General features: G+C 54.7%; 1 protein-coding gene across 8 annotated transcripts in view; it reads left to right on the top strand.

Moving 5' to 3' along the window:
- Positions 1–14,690, top strand: part of GAS7 (growth arrest specific 7) — a 214,705-nt gene extending 200,015 nt beyond the window's left edge. For 7 of the 8 annotated variants that reach the window (XM_047831877.1, XM_047831885.1, XM_047831884.1 and 4 more), the window contains exons 10-14: positions 216–344; positions 934–1,057; positions 5,870–5,949; positions 7,266–7,364; positions 8,441–14,690. In XM_047831877.1, coding sequence (XP_047687833.1) covers positions 216–344; positions 934–1,057; positions 5,870–5,949; positions 7,266–7,364; positions 8,441–8,554 — 546 coding nt within the window. In that variant the 3' untranslated portion in view covers positions 8,555–14,690. The remainder of the gene's footprint in view (positions 1–215; positions 345–933; positions 1,058–5,869; positions 5,950–7,265; positions 7,365–8,440) is intronic. The other variant, XM_047831879.1, reaches the window with a different exon arrangement.
- The last annotated feature ends 758 nt before the right edge of the window (positions 14,691–15,448 follow it).

The raw sequence follows: 15,448 nt of genomic DNA, 5'->3' as shown, positions 1-15,448 counted from the left end.
CCGTTGGCATGAACCCCGGGGCCTCACCAGCTGAGGGGACCTCCTCTCACCGGAGACCTGACACCTGGCCCCTTCTGTCTGCCTTCCTGTCGGGTGGCCCAGGCCACTGTCCCCGAGTCCACCTTCCCCTGTGGAGTTGGGGAGAGCGCCCCCCTCCTCCTCCCGCGGCGGCCGTCCCAGGGCCCTGAGCGCGTCCCCCCTCCTGTCCTTGACAGCTTCACAGCGAGGTCGAGAAGCCCCTGATGAACTTCCGGGAGAACTTTAAGAAGGACATGAAAAAGTGTGAACACCACATCACCGACCTCCGTAAGCAGCTTGCCAGCCGTCACGCCGCAGTGGAGAAGGTGAGCGGCCTGGGAGGCCGGACCTGCTGGGAGCTGGTGGGCTGGCTCCCCCATGGCAGGGGTGGGGGGCGGGGAGCGCCAGCCTCCAGCCCCGTCCCGGCCAAAGGGGCAGGGAGGAGCCGCTTCCCCGTGGCACTCGGGTCACTGCCACAGGGCCAGTGGGAGACACAGTGGGGCTCACTCAGGCACATGCACCTTGCTTTTGTGGGATGCCCCCCGCTGGCTCGTGTACTGGTCCACAGGCCCTTACCCGGGCCTCCCGGGGCCGATTCTCTCCTGAGTGCATCGCTCCCCTGCCAAGGCCTGAGAGGTTCAACCTCACTGGGAGCTGTTGACCCCAGTGCTGTGGGGAGGGGTGCAGGACAAGGGATGCGTACTCCTGTGGGCACCCCCGAGTTTGCCAGCTGTTGCTGGCAAAGGACCCATCCGGCCCCCAAATGGGCTGGCTGGTGCTTGCGGCCACTAAGCATTGCTGGGAAAAAAACATCACGAACCAGGGAGAAGAGAGGACTCTTATCTGGCAAGGGGGAGGGGGGCCACATAACCTGTGGGGCCCTGTGAGCAGCGTCCCCGTGTCTTTGAACCCCAGGCCCGGAAGGCCCTCACGGAGAGGCAGAGAGACCTGGAGATAAAGACCCAGCAGCTGGAGATCAAGCTGAGCAACAAGACAGAGGAGGATATCAAGAAGGCGCGGAGGAAGTCCACGCAGGCTGGTGAGTGCGGCCAGCCCCGCCCCCTGCCTCTCCTGCCCTCCCCCGACCTTGGCCTTGGCCGCACAGAAAGGCCAGGCTGGGGTGGGGGCCGTGACACTGTGTCCTGTCCCTGCGAGGAGCCCATAGCAGAAGTAAAGACCCCCCACGTCCCCAGGGAGTGATACTCCAAGGGCTCGCCCGTGGCGATCAGGGCTCTCCTGCCCCAGAACGGAGGCACACGTCTTGTTCAGTGAAATAACCAGATTTCACCTCCTCTCGTGAAGATTCTCCCAGTTGAGTCGGTTTCTGCTTCCACCTTGTGGCAAAAATTAGCCGATGCACAGGAAGGGTAAACCAGTAAAAAACTTAGTAAATATTCTTTCAGAAAGCCAGAGTTGTTGGTTTTTTTTTAAGGTTTATTTTTTAGAGAGAGAGAGAGAGAGAGAGAGAGAGAGAGAGAGAGAGACTGCGAGCAGGGGAGGGGCAGAGAGAGAGAGGGAGACACAGAATCCAAAGCGGGCTCCAGGCTCCGAGCTGTCAGCACAGAGCCCCATGCGGGGCTCGAACCCACGAACCATGAGATCGTGACCTGAGATCGGTTGTTTAACCGACTGAGCCACCCAGGAGCCCCTAGAGACCCAGAGTTTAACCACCTGCAAGGACAGTGCGTGTTGCCCTCCGGGATTAAAGCGTGTGCTGTGATTAGGGTTTGGATCAGATGGCTTCTGAGTCTTTCCCACCTCAACTGCTGGTGAGCTCAGGACAGTTCATTCATCATAGAACAAAGCAGCCACCGTCTGGACGTTACGAGATACAGTGGCATAGGAAGAGCAGATAGCAAAGCAATGTCACGTAAACACAACATTCGATGGAAAGATCTTACAACGCGTGGTGGTAATTGGATCCAGAAATAGAAGGCGTAATGTACTTAACCGGGGATTGAGAAGGGAAACCCAGGACAGGGAGAGGCTATTTAAATTCGTTTAATTTATTAAGTTATTTTAAAAATAAAATTCTGTCGCTGCTTGGCAAAACATTGTAATCAGCACCTAAGAACATAAACTCTTCTCCACTGGATATAATCACTATGAACACTTACGAGTGTTCGAATTTAAAAATAAAAATTTCTTTAATGTTTATTTTTGAGAGAGAGTGAGAGAGGACAGAGTCGAGCGGGGGAGGAACAGAGAGAGAGGGAGACACAGAATCCGAAGCAGGCTCCAGGCTCCGAGCTGTCAGAACGGAGTCCAACATGGGGCTCGAACTCACAAACCATGAGATCGTGACCTGAGCCGAAGTTGGATGCTTAACTGACTGAGCCACCCGGGTGTCCCCTGTATATCGGGCTTCTTAAATGGTTGAATAGTGTCCAAGTGTGTGAGTGGCCCCGAATTTATTTCATGAGTTCACCTGGTTGACGTTTGCAGGACTTTCAGATTCGTCAGCGGCCGAGATGGTTGTTAGTGTCCCGGGGTCTGTGTATATGTGAGACTCAGTCCTCGGATAGAGAGAACACAGATGTGGATTTTCTGGGTCAAAGCGTTGTGTGGATTTGGGTGGGCATTTCCAAATCGCTTTCCAGAGAGGTGTGCGTGTTACCGAAAGTAGGGATGTCCGTTCCCTAAACTCTGGTCAGTGCTGTGTGCGATCCGACTTCGACACCATAACTGTCTACTGAGCATCCATATTGTGTGGGTAACTCAATTTTACATTTCTTTTTGAGTGAGTTTGAGCATTTTATTTTATTTTATTTTTTTAAATTTTTTTTAACGTTTATTTATTTTTGAGACAGAGAGAGACAGAGCATGAACAGGGGAGGGTCAGAGAGAGGGAGACACAGAATCCAAAACAGGCTCCAGGCTCCGAGCTGTCAGCACAGAGCCTGACGCGGGGCTCGAACCCACGGACCGCGAGATCATGACCCGAGCCGAAGTCAGCCGCTTAACTGACTGAGCCACCCAGGTGCCCCGAGTTTGAGCATTTTAAAAACAGACTTGTAGAGGTCACGTGTGACTTTTTCTTGTGAACTGATGAACTCCTGTCCTGTCCCCAGTTTCTTGTCGATGTAGCTGGTGTTTTTCTGACAGATTGGTTGACGAGGATTGCGTTTCTGTGTCAGGAAAATTAACCTTCTGTGGTTTGAATTGGAAATATTTTTCCGGGGTTGCCCTCGATCATTTAATTTTGGTCTTTGTGTTTCTTTCTTTTCTTCTCTCTCTGGCTTGTTTTGTTGAATTTCTTTGTACAGCGGTCTTTTCCCTTGTAAATTCTGGGTTTTGTGACTGACTTAGACCTTTCCTTTCTGAATATTTTTTTAATCCCTTTTTTTGCCTTTGACCCCAGGTTTAAAAAATAAATACGTAAATATTTGCCCCGGTGGGCGTTTATTTTTCCTCACACCACTGCTCCTTACCATGTTCCTCAAGTCCTGATTTCTCGTGTTTTCCTTTCTCTTGTGTTCTAGATGAATCTTGCGATTTGCTACTTCTACTAAATTTAAGCCAAATTTAGAAAATGTTACATTTTCACAAGCCGGGGGCTCGGTTACTTTGGCTCTCTGGTTTTGCTGTGTCTCCGTTGGGGGCATTGCCATCAGACAATACGTCTCTTATCCCTAAAGTTTGGAATTATTTTGTGATGGAAGTGACTTGTCCTTGTCCTTGGATCTGATTGTGAAAAAGTCTACCGTTCCCAAACCTTTTCTGTGTGCAGGTGCCCAGCACCGCGTGTCATAGCCTCCGCATTGAACCCCCCATTCCTGCAGGGAGGTATTTCTATGCCCTTTACAGGCGAGAAAGCAGATGGCAGGTGACAAACATTCCCCAGGATCACAGTCATGGAGCCCTGTTCCCCAGAATCCCACCGTCTTTTCTTCCAAAGACTCCTTGTCTCCGTTTCACTGGACAGCGCGTTACCCAGAAGATGCCTGCTTTTCTTCTCTCCTTTCTTTTCCTTCCCTCCCTCATCCTTTCGAAGGCTGCTGGAAGGGCGCACCTCTGGGTCCTCAGGGGGCTTGACCTCATTTGTCACCGTCGCCCCCTTAGCTCGCGTTACGGTCACACTGACTCTGCCTGTGTCCATTCCAAACACCAGACGGGTGTCGGGTGACTTAACTGTCCACATGACCCTGTGAAGGTACTGTTGTCTTATAGATGTTTGCATAGATGAGGAAACTGAGGCTTAAGCAGGTTCGTTGATTTGTCCAAGTTCCCACAGCTCCTACACAGGGATGCCCGTAAGACAGCCCAGATACTCTGGTTCCAGAATCCACGTTTTCCCACTCAACTTGTTCAGAAGGGTACCCTTGGGCTGGCTACTTGGAGAGAAGACACAGTCTCCTTCAGCTACCCTATTTCCTGGGGTCGGAGAAGTTTTCCGAAGCATGTTCTCGAAATCGGGATCGACAAAGAGGGCTTTGGGAGTTTTATCATTGTACGTTTGTAGGGTGATATGCTGACCCCCCTCGGCCAGGTGGCGGGCGGGGGCTGGTGGGAATGTGTTTGCAGTGAAGCATACACTTCCTTCTCTCCTGGTCATTCCGTCTTGGGATCGGGGACCCATTCGCTGGCCATAGATCAAAAGCAAAATGAACACAGCCCTTGACTGGGTTCTGTCACTCAGCCCCGTCTCCCAGCTGGCTAGGTATAGTTCAGTAGAGGGGGTACTGAGCTGGGCCCTGGGTCACGTGGACACGAGTCTCCCTGATTTCTTTCACCTCCCTTTCAGAGTACCTGCGAGCCAGGGGATATTATTAAATAACTTTGAATTTGCTGGAAGTACCATACTAGACCTAAAGAGTGAGCTTCGGGTTGGCTCATGAGGTTTTCCCACCGCAAACAAAGACCACGATGCCTTCCTGTCTCTGGCACCCTGCGATGATCAGAAAACCACACTGAGACGGAGCCGCGTGCTCTGGTGGTACCCCAGCTGCTAGGTGCACGCCGCTCACCCGAGGTTCTTCTGAAAATGCAGTTTCCTGTTCGGCAGGCCTCCTCTGTGCCCCGAGATCTGCATTTCTAGCAAGCTCTCAGCGCACGTAGATGCTACAGGTCCAGGAATTGTGTTTCGGGTGATGAGTTTCTTGGTGCCTGTATACTTAGTAACGTTTGCAATTGTTTTTACATAAAGCGTGTTTTCTTTCTGGTTAACGAAAGGCTTCAAATGTACCTGCCGTTACAGAAGGTAGTAACATGCCAGCCATCGAGATTGAGTAGTTACGTTGGTTTCCCGTCTTTCTTTTATGAAATAAAATGCTGTGGGAAGAGCTCATTCCCTCCCACCTACCCTGTTTCCCTCTCTTTGTCACCCCTGTCCTGGAATTGGTATATAGCTGCCAGTGCATGTTTTTGTACCCTTGCTGCACATGAACGAGCCACAAACCATCAGGCACGTTATTTTGTGTTTCAGAATTCTATTCTGGGGCGCACACACACACACACACACACACACAATTTGCAGACTTTTCCTTTTGAACTCTTGGCTGCTTCCAGGTTGCTGTGACACGTTTTAAAACCAAGAAGGACCCTCCAATCTCAAATGAAACTGGCATCTTTAGAGAAGGAAGCTTTCCTTGGGCTCATGGTAGGATTGGGGGCGCCCTGGGAGCACCGCACACGTTCGCACGTACACACCCTCATCCTGAGTTCTTGGTTATCTGGGGTCAAGTTCCGATGGGCACTCTGAAGCTGTTCTCTCGTGATGCTGGGTGGCCCCTTTCCTTTGCTCTGCTTTCCATCTGTCCGCTTTCCAGTGGCTTCCACGACCCAGGGACACAAGAGGGCAGCCATGGTGAGGACAAGACAGAGTGTGATGGTGGCTGATGGTCTCTTCCAGGAGATGACCTCATGCGCTGCGTGGATCTCTACAACCAGGCCCAGTCCAAGTGGTTTGAAGAGATGGTGACCACCACACTGGTGAGTGAGCAGAGATGTGAAGCGTGTTGGCACAGGGACCCGTGCTCAGAAAGTCCTGGAGGTGGGGGGGGTGGGGGGGGGATGCTGGCATCCGTGAGGATGATGGAGTGGAGGTGGCCGTCGAGGTGGTCATTAGATCCGCTCTACTGCCAAGGTCAAGACCTCGACCCTGAGCCAGTCTATGTGGATTCAGATCCTGCTTGGGCACTTCCTAGCCATGTGGACACGGGAGAGGGTTGAGTCTTACTGTGTCCTCCTTGGCTGTCCTCTGAGGGGTCAGGGTCATCCAAGGATGCCCTCAACCAAACGTACAGTGGTGCTTTTAGGACAAATAGCCAGGTTGTAGGAATCATGACCCTTCCCACCCCCAGAAGGATAAGAAGCGCGTATAGAGTGGGATGGGGGGTAGTAGGTACTTAGGGAGAATGGGAGGGGAGGTCCCTGCCCAAAGGGCACAGGGAATAGGCATCAGACCCTTTTTCTTTTGCCTTCCTAAGTATTTCTTGTGAAGGGAGAGCATCTCCTCCCCAGCACCCGTTGGATTGGACAGTGAAGCGTGGTTGGTACTTGGGCCATCGGGTCGGACGAGAAGGGAGGTCTTGGGCCAGGCATTATTGTCCCCACCGCCCAAAGCTATCCTCGTCCATCCAGCACAGGACAGAAGGACTCTCTGCCTTCCCCACGTGTCAGCCCCCCAGAGCAGATTAGAGGCCTCCCCCAGGGACAGCGACCCAGTTTTCCTCCTGGTTAATCCCCTAATTAAGCCCCCTTGACTTACCCTCCTTCCCGGTTAATCACTTAGGCAGTGACCTAGTTGTGCCCAGAACAGCAGTCTGATCCCCTAAGTTCCCAAGGTGCAGAACCCTCTAGAAGCCAGAGGACAAACCCTTTCTCTTCTGTTTCCCAATGGCCATCCCCCCTGCTCCCTGCTTCCCCTGACCTGGTCTCTGGTCTGCACCTCAGCACCCGGAATGGACAGAGGAGGGGAGGCTGTTCCGCAGAGGCCCAGGGACAGAGTCCCAAGAGTCGGAGGCACAGAACCTCCACACGTGACCTATTTGTCCACCTCATCGGGGAACTAGGGCTGGATATGCACTGGTGCAGAATCAGGAGTCCGAGCCCAACAGACCCTGCTTCAAACCCCACTGCTCCCCCATAATGCCGCGCGCTTCGGGCAAGCGATGCTTGTGTGTTAAAATCATCGAGGACAATGAAGTCGCGTGTCTTGCGTACAGGGCGGGCTGGGACCTGCATGGTGGGAAGGTCCCCCGAGGGGAGGGCGCACGCTCAGGGCTGTGCGGTCTCCTCCTCGGCAGGAGCTAGAGCGGCTGGAGGCGGAGAGGGTAGAGATGATTCGACAGCATCTATGCCAGTACACACAGCTGCGGCACGAGACAGACATGTTCAACCAAAGCGTGAGTTCCCTGCCCGGAGCCGGTAGGACCCACGGGGCGGGGCGAGAGGAGAGCCACCCTGCGCTGGGCTGGTGAAGGTGGTCCGTGGCAGGTGCTGGAACCCACGGGCCACCCCTTGGGAGGGGCTCACGGTCTGTTCTGCACGTCCGTGTGAATCCATCCCAAGCACGTGACTTGGAGACACACGTGGGCTGTTCCCTTGAGGAGAGAGAAGGTCATGACCATTGAAGTACTGAAGGCCTTATTGCCTCCCCTGGCAAATGTCTTTTTTTGTTTGTTTATTCACTTATTTATTTTTTAAATGTTTGTTTATTTTTGAGACAGAGAGACAGAGCACAAGCAGGGGGAGGGCAGAGAGAGAGAGGGAAACACAGACTCTCAGGCTGCAGGTTCTGAGCCATCAGCACAGAGCCTGACGCGGGGCTCGAACCCACGAACCATGAGATCACGACCTGAGCTAAAGTCGGACGCTTAACCGACTGAGTCCCCCCCAGGCGCCCCGAGTTTGTTTATTTATTTCGAGAGAGAGAGAGAGAGAAAGTCAGAGAGAGAGAATCCCAACCAGGCTCCGTGCTGTCGGCACAGAGCCCAACACGGGGCTTGAACCCACCAACTGTGAGATCATGACCTGAGCTGAAATCAAGACTCAGGCACTTAACCGACTGAGCCACCCAGGCACCACCTCCCCTGGCAAATTTCTTACCACCTGCCTGCTCACCCCCAAAATAATAAATAACCCGGAAGTATTGTTCAAAATCTCTAAAGCTGAAGTTCTATCTGCCATGTTCTTGGATGGTTAAGGTGGGGACAGATGGAGGAGTTCCCGGACTGGTGGCCCTGGGCCACCCTGCCTGGTCACGCAGGCCTGTGGACTGGAGGGCAGAAGGGGGACAGGAGCCTGGGGCTCCCTGCTCTTGCAACCCTGCATACGGCCGTCCCTCCCCAGGGCCTCCCTTGGGGCCCCCACGACCTTCTAGAAAGGCTACTCCAAAGGCCAAAAGGCATAAGCAACGTGGCCCAATGGTGCTGTCCCCAGCCGCCACCTCTGACCACGTCCCTTTCTCTGTCCCTTACAGACAGTCGAGCCTGTGGACCAACTGCTTCGGAAAGTGGACCCAGCCAAAGACAGGGAGCTGTGGGTCAGAGAGCACAAGACAGGCAACATCCGCCCCGTGGACATGGAGATTTAGACGGGCAGGCACGGCCCCGGGGGTCCTGCCGAGGAGAGGGGCCGGGGGGTCCCATGGAGAGCAGGTGGCCAGGGGGCCGCTGCTGAGTGCAGCTGTCCTCCCGCCCACTGTCCGGGTCTGCTGAGCTGGTGATTCCAGAAAGGCGGCCCCGCTGGGAGCTGCCCGTGTCCCCAGGCCAAGAAGACCGATCCACAGCCCTGCCCTTGTCTCCAAGGCTGAAGCCCCCCGATTCCTGTCCTGTGCTTGCTGCTCCGAGAACAGACTGAGGCTGGAACTTTATGGTCCCTGCTGCACCCTGTAGGGGTCACGTCCCCACCCAGAGCTGGCTGCGTCGCACGCTTGTGTCCCCGGAAGCCCCAAGGCCCTGCCTCCGGCTGTGTCGTGGGCTTTGGAGGGTCATGGGAGAAAGGTCCCTGTCTCCAACCCAGGATGAGGGTCGGAATCGTGGATAGAAGGCACCGTTCAGCTCAACAGCCTGTACCCAGAACCTCTTGCGGCCCGCCCTCTTAGTTTTTTTCCCCCCCGTTGCATTCTGGGAACCCACATCCTGGCTCTTCCTTTGCCACTTTTCATCGTCTGGGGTCTTGGGAATAAGGCCTGGTTCCTCTCTACCCAGATTGACCCTGCCTGGAGAGGTCAGGACGGAACTACCTCATTCAGCACATCGGCCCCAAGTCAGAGTGTTGAGTCGTGTTTTATATTCGGTCAGGCATCTCCTGTCAGGTCTCTGGGGCTGGAAACCTTCCTCCAACCCAGCCCTCGGCTGTTTCCTCAAGGAAGCTCCCGCCCCCACCCCCTCCCGGGCTCTTACTGGAGCTGGGTCGGTCCCCTGTGGGAGATGGGTTGGGATGGGTCTTTGCCACCCCCAGAAGAGGGCTCCCCCTGCTTGTGCGTGGGGGGTGGGGGGGGTGACTCTCCAACCCCCCCCCAACCCCCATGAGGCTTTCCCTCCCTGGTGGACACCGTGCGGGCCTGGCAGACGGTCCTGGCTTCCAGGCAGTGTCCTGTCACCTTGACCTCCGCTTCTGCACAATCCAGAGCCCTGCTTGGTGCTGGTGCCCCCTTCCCCTTTCGCCACCCCCCCCCCCCCCGAATTCCTGGGAAAGCCGGGTTAGTGCGTGACTTGGGAAGCTTTCAGCCCGTCCCATTGGGTCCTAGCTCATCAGTCTCTCCCTTTATAGAAACACGGCAAACAACCTTGTGCAGCATCTAACCCTGAGAATTGGCTCCGGGGGACCCGTAGAAGTGCCCCCTGAAGGTGGGCGTGGTCACACGGCCAGCAGGGGGCAGAGTCTAGCCCAGAACCCGTGCCCTGAGAGCCCATCCTTCTTAGTTCGTCTTTCCCTTCGATTACTTTGGACGTGCAGGGTCCATACCCCACCCCCAACACACACAAGGTCATGATTCTAAGAGCACAACTCGCTGGTCCCTGGGTCTCACGTGCCGGGAGTTGATGACTTCGAGTCTTTCGGCCCCTCTTTCACTGATTCAGAATTCCCACCTCACAGCTTCTAGTAGAAAGATGCTGAGTATTCTAGAGCAAGCCAGACGTCGTCACTTTTCTTCTTGAACCATCCCCGACCCAGACAGGTCAGCGTGAAAGCCTTCCCCAGCACGAGAGTGTGAGAATGGGTGCGTCCCTGCCACGGAGGACCACAGCTTCCAGATCTGGGGTTGGCGCCCATGACACCAGCGACCAATTTTAGGATGTTATTTCTGGGTTTCTCTATTCAAAATGGGTGCTCCAGTCATCGCTTTGTGGCTTAGTAAACTAATTTGTGGGTGATTTTCAAATGTTCAAAGCCAGTAAGTAGCCTTGTTACTAACACAGATATTTTGAGTGCGATACGGCTCGTTGATTTTGTTTTCTCCTTCCCGTGTGAGGATTCTTGAGTCTTCCTTTGCTCCCTGGGACAGGAGGAGCTCTCTTGCCTTTCCCAGGGGAGCCTGGATTGGGCCCCGTGTGGGCCGGTCTATTTTCCAGAATCATTCTTCCCGCCCCCCCCCCTCCCCCACATTAGTACACACTTCTTTTCTTTGCTTTTCGTTGTTCTCTCCTCCTCCGTTCATTGAGAATTTAGAGAAGGCTGAGCAGTGCGCTGAGATCTGGGGACCAGACCGGGCACGGGATCTCTTCGTTTGTGTAGACTTAGACTTTTTTCACCGGGGCTCTTGCAATTCGGCGACCTTGGCATTCACACCCAAGTACTCTCCGCAGCATTGAGGTTTCCTGAGATCCTGTTATGCTGGTAGATCCGCGTTCATTCATTCACTCGCTCACTCGTTCACTTATCGAGCGATACTGGGCATGAGCCAGGCGGGGTGCTGGAAACGTAGCCCCATGTGAGACCGGCAGTCTCTCCCCATCCCCTTTGTTCTCCATGCAGACAAGGGGCTCTTGGGAGGTCTTTCTGGACAGTGAGAGCATTGCATCTGTCCCACATTCGACCCACCTGGAGCCTGTCATGAGAACACAAACCACCGCCAGTGCTGGGTCCACCATTGGATGGCAGGTGGACAGGTGGACAGTCAACAAGAGTGTAATCACCTGGTCACCAGAGCTCGCAGCCCGTATCCAACTGGGATCTCAGAGATCTCTCTTGTTTCTTGTAAATAACTCTCCTCTCGTCACAAAGAGGAATAACGAAGCCCAAGGCCGGCCAGCGAGCCCAGTGAATGAAGAGCGTGGTCTGTTCACGGGACTCCTGCCCTGGGGGGGGAACTGAGCTTAGGGTGAAGTCTAGAATGTCCCAAAGCGAGCTTTGGGAGTAGCGCTCTGTCTCGTTGTTGCTGTTTTCTTTTGTTCTTGCGTTCGGGTTAGAAGAGGGTTGGCCGGGCATATTCCGGAGTGTGTCTGGAACGTTCCTGAGCACCTCCATTGTTCTCTTTCTCGGAACAGGTGGGTCCTTCTCCCTGCCCCCCGGGAAACATGGACGCACCTCGTTTGGTCAGTGAAAGCCAGATCGTTGAGAAAAGAAATGTAAGACAAATGGTGTGCAGAGTAAGTTGGTTTCCACGACAGTGTCTGGGAGAAATCTCTTGTTCCTTCCTTTTTTTTTTTTTTTTTCCTGTCGCCTTCAATCACTATTGCAAAGCACCGGCCAGCAGAGCCATAGGGTAGCTGCGATCAAGACCACCTTGGGTCTCCTTTCTACCCTCCACCCACCTCCTGTCGAGCCAGGAGCATTTCTGCAGTAGGAGGCCCCCCTCATCGGGGCTGGTTAGCGACTGAAGCAGACGGGAACGCTGTGCATGTGCACAAAGCAGGGCTTTCTAATCCCTTTGTGAGAACCAATCGATTACTGGATGAGTGGATGGGTGCATGAACATCTCGGGCTGAGCCAAACTCCCTTCTTGGAAACACAAGCCATAAACTTCAAAGGACGGCAAAGACTTTGGCTCGTTTTAAGTGATTTTGCTTCTAGCCATGCGTGGCCTTGACAGGGAGATCTTAAACAGGACCCTGTGCTGGTGGTCGTGTAGACAGAGAAAGCACTTTAAAGATGTGAAGTGAGGTACAGATCTGCATATTCCCCCCCCCAACCCCCTCGCCCCTCCAAGACCTACTGCCTTTTCTTTTCTTCAGGTTTATCGAGAGGTATTTGACGTAACCGTATCGGGGCTCATTGATGTGCAGTGAGAGTCCCCCCGGCCCGTGAGTTTTGACAAATGCACCACCAAAATCAACATAGTATTTCCATCACTCCTGAAAATTCCCTGCGGTTCCCTCACGGTCGATCCACTCCTGTCTCCCTGCCCCCCGCTCCCGCTGGTGGGTTTTCTGATGCTGTGGTGTTTGCCTCGTCTAGAAGGTCGGGGAAACGGAGTTGCTGATGCGGCCCTCGCGCCTTCTTCCTCTCGGCTTAATGCTTTGGGTCACCCACGTTGTGCGTGTGTCACCAGCGTGTCCCCTTGTCTCGCAGAGTAGCGCTCCGTTGCACGGGTGGGTGACCCACGGCCGCTTCCCCGCTTTTTGAAGTGAGTTGTTCACGCCCGTGAGTGGTTCCTGGCCCGGGGTCTCCGGCTTGTTTGCACGGCTGCTTCCTGTGTCTCCCGAGGCTCCCTCTCCAGATGCCAGCTGTGCCCACAGTGGTTCTTTGTGGTCCATTTGAGGCTTTTGTGCAGAAAGGGGCCAGGGAAGGGGGGGAAAGGGGGCCTCCCACTTGTGTTGCACTGTTGGCTGGCAAATCCACGCACTCCTGGGGACCCTGGCTTCAACCCCCCACCGTGGCCCCGGGCAGGCACTGAGCATTAGGGGGTGTGGAAAGTGAACGGACAAAGCGGAGGGTGAGAACACGGGGCTGGCTCGTTAGCGGCCTTCCCCTGGATCTGTGTCGCTTCGTTGGCGGGCTGCCGGTGTCCATTCTGGTCTCCCCAGGCTCCTCCAGCTACTTCGAACGCTGTCCCCTTCTTGTTTCCAGTCCCTCACCTGACACCCAGTTGTGCCTGGCCTGGGCCCCATGGGCACCGTCGTGCACGCTGGGGTCTGGAACCTGCCCGAGAGGGGTACCCTGGCACTTCTCTGTGTAGACGCAAAGCGGAGCTAAAATTAAAGAGTTTCCTGAGCCGGTGAGAATGAGGCAGTTCCTCCCGGGCCCCTGAAGGAAGCAGAAGTCATTACCTTTTGGGTCTCGTCCGCCGATCTTTGAGCCCGTGTGCTGAGGTCTTTGGGCGTGAAGAACGCGTCTCTTCCCGTGAGGTTCCTGTCCCTGCCGGAGCCTCGTTCAGCCTCGTCACATCGAGCCAGGCGTGTGCCTGCGGCCCACTGGGTAGTGGCCAGTGGTGACGGAGATAGGACCAAACCCCACTAACGCCGGGCAGGCTATGGGCGTGACCCCCAAGGTAATGACTCCACCAACCGTGTCTCGCTTAGGTCCTGCTCAGTGGAAGGTGAGCCCTTGAAGGCAACCAGGCACCCCCCGCCCCGCCCCCAGCAAACAGAAGACATTCCTGGGTCCAGGCCAGGTGAAGGTGTTGGCCGTGGAGCCCAAGTCTGCAGGGTCCCATGCTTCGTGGGCGCCTCTGGGTCGAGATGTGCCAGGAAGAACATCCCCCACCCCCACCCCCGCGGGAGAATTTTTTTTGTGGACGGTGAAGGACCCAATCCTGTTGCAACAGGCTTGGGTGGGAATAAGACCGGTGACCAGAACCCATGGTCCGTTTTCCTTGACCCTTTAGATGCTGGCGCGTGGCTCTGTCTGGAGTCTTTCCGTTGGGAGGGGCCTCTGAGGGAGACGGGTGGCGGTGCCCCTCGGATCTCTCTGTGTGCCGTTCCGGGGACATTGACCCTTGGTGTTTGAGAGACGTTTCTAGTAGAATTGCAGTGGTGGAATGCAAAAGGTCTGGGCTCGCGGGTGCTGTAATGGGGACGGTGTGACGTGGGGACAGAGAAGGAAAGCATATGGCGTCAGGGCAAGAGCACTGGACTGGCCCCACTCTGCTGCCTCATTCGTCCTGTAACCCAAAGTTAAGTCACATTCCCTCCCGAGACCTCTGTACTCCCCTGTCAAGCGGAGACGGGCCCTTTCTGGCATCGCGCTCAGCAGACTGGCTCTTAGCAGCCACGTGGACCCAGGAACAGACATATAAAGGGACGCCAGCCGTCCTTGGTGACAGGGGGTCCCAAATTGGCATCCCTTCCCTTCCCTTCCCTTCGGAAGAGGAGATGGGGGCCGGGGGCGGGGGCAGCCCTTTCACAGACGAGCACATCAGCAAAGCCCGTGACAGTGGAATTTTCTAACGGAATAAACTTGCTTATTTGGTCTGTTTTCTGTAACTTTTGCTAAATACTTTATACATTTTTAATGTTAAAAAGCTGCGTCTCCTGCCAGCATTGCTCATCCTGGTATGAATGTGTTTACCCCACATTGTATATCCTTCCTTCCTCTGGCTGCCTAGATCAGTAAATAACATCGATGTACCATAATTTATAAGTAACACTGTTGAAACTCTGATCCCTATGGAGGCTGTAACTCGCCCTTTCCTCCGGTCCCCCGGCTGCCCCCCGCCCCGTCCCCCGTAATAGCATTTGTGTGTATTAATGCTAAAGAACTAATGTTTAAAGGGTTTAAATTTTGAAGGCGTTTGCTATATATAATTGTTCTGCATTATTATAAAGCGTTTTCAGGAAGTTAAATGCTCTCTCTCTCTTTCTTCCCCCCCCCCCCCTTTGGCTCTGTGTATACACTCGAGATGCTTACATTCATCCCATGTAAAATAAACTGTCCAGAGACACTGGGTCCTGCTGGGTGACCCTCCTTCCTGGAGCCCGCTGTCACCCTCTCCTTTGTATAAATGGGCTCAGCATAACCACAGGGCGCCCAGGGGTGGTGATCATTTTATGCCTGATGTCTTAGCAGAGGGCATCTAGGCACTGACCGCCCCCCCCCCCAGATGGGTACCATGATGCCAGACCCACGCACTTGGCCTTGCTCGGCCCCCTCCCCTGGTGCCTAAAAGCTGCGTCTGTCCATCCCTGTGGACAGAAGTGGCTCCTGGCTTTTGTTTCTCCCCCCATCCATCCATCCATCCAACCATTCATCCATGTGGTAGTTATCGAGCACGTACTCTATCCCAAACACCACTTTAGGTCATGGGGACGCATCGGCGAGTGAGCCCTGCCCTCGTGGACCTGGCTTTCCAGCAGGGAGAGGCAAACAAAGAAGGTCGACATAATAACGAATCTAGCATGGCTGTGGAAGGTGCTAGGTGTTCGGGAGAAAGAAGCACAGGGCAGGGTGTGAGGCTGACCGTGGGTACATCGCAGTATTAAAGAGGGCAGTTGGGGCGGCCTCCTTGAGAAGGCGGCATTGGCTCGAAGGCAAGGAGACCCGGGTGGTGGGGGAGGCAGGTGCGGGATGGTGGTCGGGGACAGCTTCTGTGGGGCTTTGCTGG

The sequence above is a fragment of the Prionailurus viverrinus genome, chromosome E1 (assembly GCF_022837055.1).
Source record: "Prionailurus viverrinus isolate Anna chromosome E1, UM_Priviv_1.0, whole genome shotgun sequence".
In the NCBI taxonomy this organism is placed as follows: domain Eukaryota; kingdom Metazoa; phylum Chordata; class Mammalia; order Carnivora; family Felidae; genus Prionailurus; species Prionailurus viverrinus.
The sequence above is the reverse complement of the archived record's forward strand: the minus strand, read 5'-3'. Positions and strand labels throughout refer to the sequence as shown.